The sequence below is a fragment of the Hippocampus comes genome, unplaced genomic scaffold, assembly GCF_001891065.2.
Source record: "Hippocampus comes isolate QL1 unplaced genomic scaffold, H_comes_QL1_v1.1 scaffold429, whole genome shotgun sequence".
Lineage (NCBI taxonomy): Eukaryota > Metazoa > Chordata > Actinopteri > Syngnathiformes > Syngnathidae > Hippocampus > Hippocampus comes.
The window spans coordinates 21,160-24,459 of NW_017808402.1; the positions used below are offsets into that span (position 1 = coordinate 21,160).

The 3,300-nt window shown below is 61.3% G+C and overlaps 1 protein-coding gene across 1 annotated transcript in view; it reads right to left on the reverse strand.

The window, feature by feature from the left end:
• Positions 1-3,300, reverse strand: part of LOC109508253 (heat shock factor protein-like) — a gene marked incomplete at its 5' end in the record, with an annotated part of 18,177 nt that overhangs the window by 9,687 nt on the left and 5,190 nt on the right. Inside the window, 10 exon segments of the mRNA XM_019858134.1 lie at positions 15-120; positions 190-262; positions 397-527; positions 1,249-1,434; positions 1,535-1,596; positions 1,679-1,754; positions 2,469-2,593; positions 2,686-2,822; positions 2,917-3,025; positions 3,027-3,040. Of these exon segments, the coding sequence (XP_019713693.1) occupies positions 15-120; positions 190-262; positions 397-527; positions 1,249-1,434; positions 1,535-1,596; positions 1,679-1,754; positions 2,469-2,593; positions 2,686-2,822; positions 2,917-3,025; positions 3,027-3,040 (1,019 nt within the window).

Sequence of the window (3,300 nt, forward strand, 5' to 3'; positions counted from 1 at the left end):
CCGCGCCCACGCACCTCCATGAGCGGTGAGGCGTCAAAGGTGAAACTTTGACTGTTGAGAACGTTCTGCAGGTTTTCCAGGCTGTTGTCGATGGTCTCAATGTGATCCGACAATTCCGACCTGAAACGCAGGCGCGCAGCGAGTCAGCCGTATTCCGCCGCGGGACGAGGACGCGCCGGGCGAGCGTACTTATCGAGGCACACGACCGTCTGACACGTCGCGGCCGGGTCCGGGCGGGCGGTGGCCGGGCGGGGCCTGGAAGCTGGAAGCATCGGAAAGGAGGAGGAGAGGACCATTTGCCGAGCGACGAGACAAGCTCAAGCGCGAGAGCACCCTTGCGGCCTCGCCGTGCGGCCGACGTGAGCCGAGCGCGGCGCCGGACCCGTCTCCACTTGCCCGTTAGCGCGTCGCTGTCCTGCAGGATGGAGTTGATGAAGGTGGTCGGGGAAAGGGGCGTGTCTCCGGACATTAGCGCACCCCCGGCGTCGGAAGCGGCGGGCTCGTCCTCCTCCGCGTCGCTCCTCTTCCTGCGGACGGCGGGGGACCGGATGTCAAACGACGACGAGGTCGCGGAGCCAAGGGAGCGGCGCAAAGGTGGATTTTTGCCGCCCCGCGGAAACTTACGGCAGGTCCGTCAGTCCGACTGACGGCCGACCATCGTTTTGTCAAACGCGATTCTCGGCCATCCCGGGGACCGCCGCGAACCCGCAAAATAAATATTCGTTTCAATTCATAAAGGGATCGCCGCTTGGGGAACGACAGGCAACGGCAGGAACAGGAACAACCGTCTAAGAAGTGCTCTTCATTTTGTGCGAAGTGGTCCAAACCGCGGTTGCCCTTTTCCAGAGATTTTTTTTTTTTTTCTCTTCCCGACGATGACGGACTGACAGCCTGGGCCGGCCCGAAATCACGAGAGAGCGCCCGTGACGGACTTCGGGTCTGCCAATGACGGAAGTCGACTTGAGGCGCCGGCCCGCCGCTCGACGCCGTTCACGTGCCGGCTTCGGGCATTGCGGGTGCGAAAACTTGCTTCGAGCGTCATCTGATTTCTTCGGGAGAAGTGCGCTTTCACTTCCTCACTTTCACGTTCGGGCGCATTTCTAATTCGTGACCGCAAAGGCGACATTGAGCTGGCGGCGGGACGGCAGCAGATGAATTCTGTTCGCTGTCGCGCGGACGTCACCTTCAGTTGGCAAAGGAAGACAAGAAGCCGCCGAAGGGCGGTTTGACCGCGTCGCAGACGCTCACCCGGTTTCCGCGCGCTCCTCGGGAGGGGGCGTGGCCAGCTCCGTGACATCGGAGATGATGGGCCCGGAGCCCGCGGAGGATTCCGCGGGGAAGACGGCGGGAGCGGCCTGCACGGGCTCCAAGGAAAACGAGCGAGCGTATTTGGGCACGGAGTGGGAGGAGCCGGAGTCGTTGAGCATCAGCGGGCTGCGGACGTGACCGCACCAAAAAAAACAAAACAGTCAGACGCTGACGACGAGTGCAAAAAAGAAGCAAATTTCAAAGTACACGCCGGAGGTCAACTTGCAGTTTCCTCTTGACTCCCATGATCCTGTTGGACTGGACCAGCGACACCAGGAAGTGGATCAACTGCAGACGCACAAACGGGCAAATGAGGACGTTCCCGAACAAGGATGGCAGGTGGCGGCGGCGGCGGCGGCGGCCGCTTTACCTTGTTGACCATTTTCTGCTGCTGAGCGTGCTTCTGTCTCAGACACACAACCTCCCTCCACAAAGCCTCATTCTCACTGAAACACAAACGAGGTTTTGATCGGCTCGGGTTGGGTCCGCTCGGCTTCGGGGCCGAAGCCGCGCGTTTGGAGCAAAAGCGGGCGTGCCGAACCGAGTCCCGATTCGGAGCATGTATCGGGTGCAAAAACAAATGAACGCAAAAAATGAAAAGATCACGCGACCGAGAACAAACGAGGCGCCGCTCGGTGCGGAGCACGCCGTGGGCTCATCCGGCGTACCCGCGCCGCGCAACCCCGGAGACCTCGCGCCCCTTTGCGCGCGTTGTTGTTAGTTGGCCAGTTCGGGAATCATGCCAAATACGTGGCGCGCGCGCTCAAGTCCTTCTGGCAGTTTGCAGTCATTTTGTCCTCGGATGCGCCTTTTGCCAGACGGGCGCTTGACGACGCGCTTTCCGACGCCAGGTCGGGCCGCTGTTCCGCGCTCCTTTCGGCTCGGCGGTTCGAAGCGCACATTTGTTATTCTCCCAATTTGCACGACGCACCCGCCGCCGAAAGCCCAACGCCGCTGCTGAAGGCGGCGGCCGTTAAGCCCGCAATCCGATTTCATTCCGTGCGTGCGCACGCGCGGGGCAAATGAAGTCGGGTTGCTTACACGAGCGTTTCCGATGAATTTGCCACATTGTGCGAATAAAAAGGGAATCGAAGGAGCCGTCGCGCGCGGGGCCCGAGCGGCGGGGCCCGAGCGGCGGGGCCCCGCGTGGGAGTTCATACTGTTTCATGGCGATGATTTTGGAGTCGATGGTCTCCTGCTTTCCCTTCATGGCCTGCACGTCATTCAGGAGTTTGCTGACCTCGTGAGACGAGATCTTGCCCTCCTCCTGACGCGCCGAAGACACCTGCGGCGGCGGAGAGCAGAGCGCGGCGGCGTCACCGAGAGAGAGCGAGCGCGCGTACGGCGGCGGCGGCGGCGTCTCGCCGGCGTTCGTACGTTGGTGACTTTGCGTTTGATGTGCTCCAGCAAGCTCTCTTGGCCTCTGACGAAGAAGGGGTGTTGGAACTCCGTGTCGTCTCTCTCGGGCTTCAGCAAGCCGCCTTGCTCCATGTGGACCACCTTGCGGAAGCCGTCTGGGGGCGGGGGGAGAAAAGCCAGCGGCCTGCGGTTGGGCCAAGGCTCGGAGAGCAAAGCTGAGCGAGCCGTTCGGCACGAGCTTGTACTCACACATGTTGAGCTGTCGAATGAAGCTGGCCATGTTGTTGTGCTTGAAGAACTTGGGCAGGACCTCTTTGGAGAAGCGACCCTGATCGTACACGTGGAAGCTGGTTCCGCTCTGGCACGGGACAAACCAGACAAGAAGTCGTCGACAACGTTGGGACGGCCCAGCGAGTTCATTCGCCTTTGGAAGGACGCCGCCAGCTGCAAATCACTCGACTCACTCGACGCTCGGACGTCGACTTCTGCAAACCCGTACGCCGAATCGCCCGCTCCGACGGCAAATTGGACTCGGCAACGTGAATACAAGAGGGGGAACGGGGCCGATCGAGCTGGAGAAAAGTCGACTCGTTCGTACAAGTATCCGCATCGCCACCGTCAACGGGGCGGGCC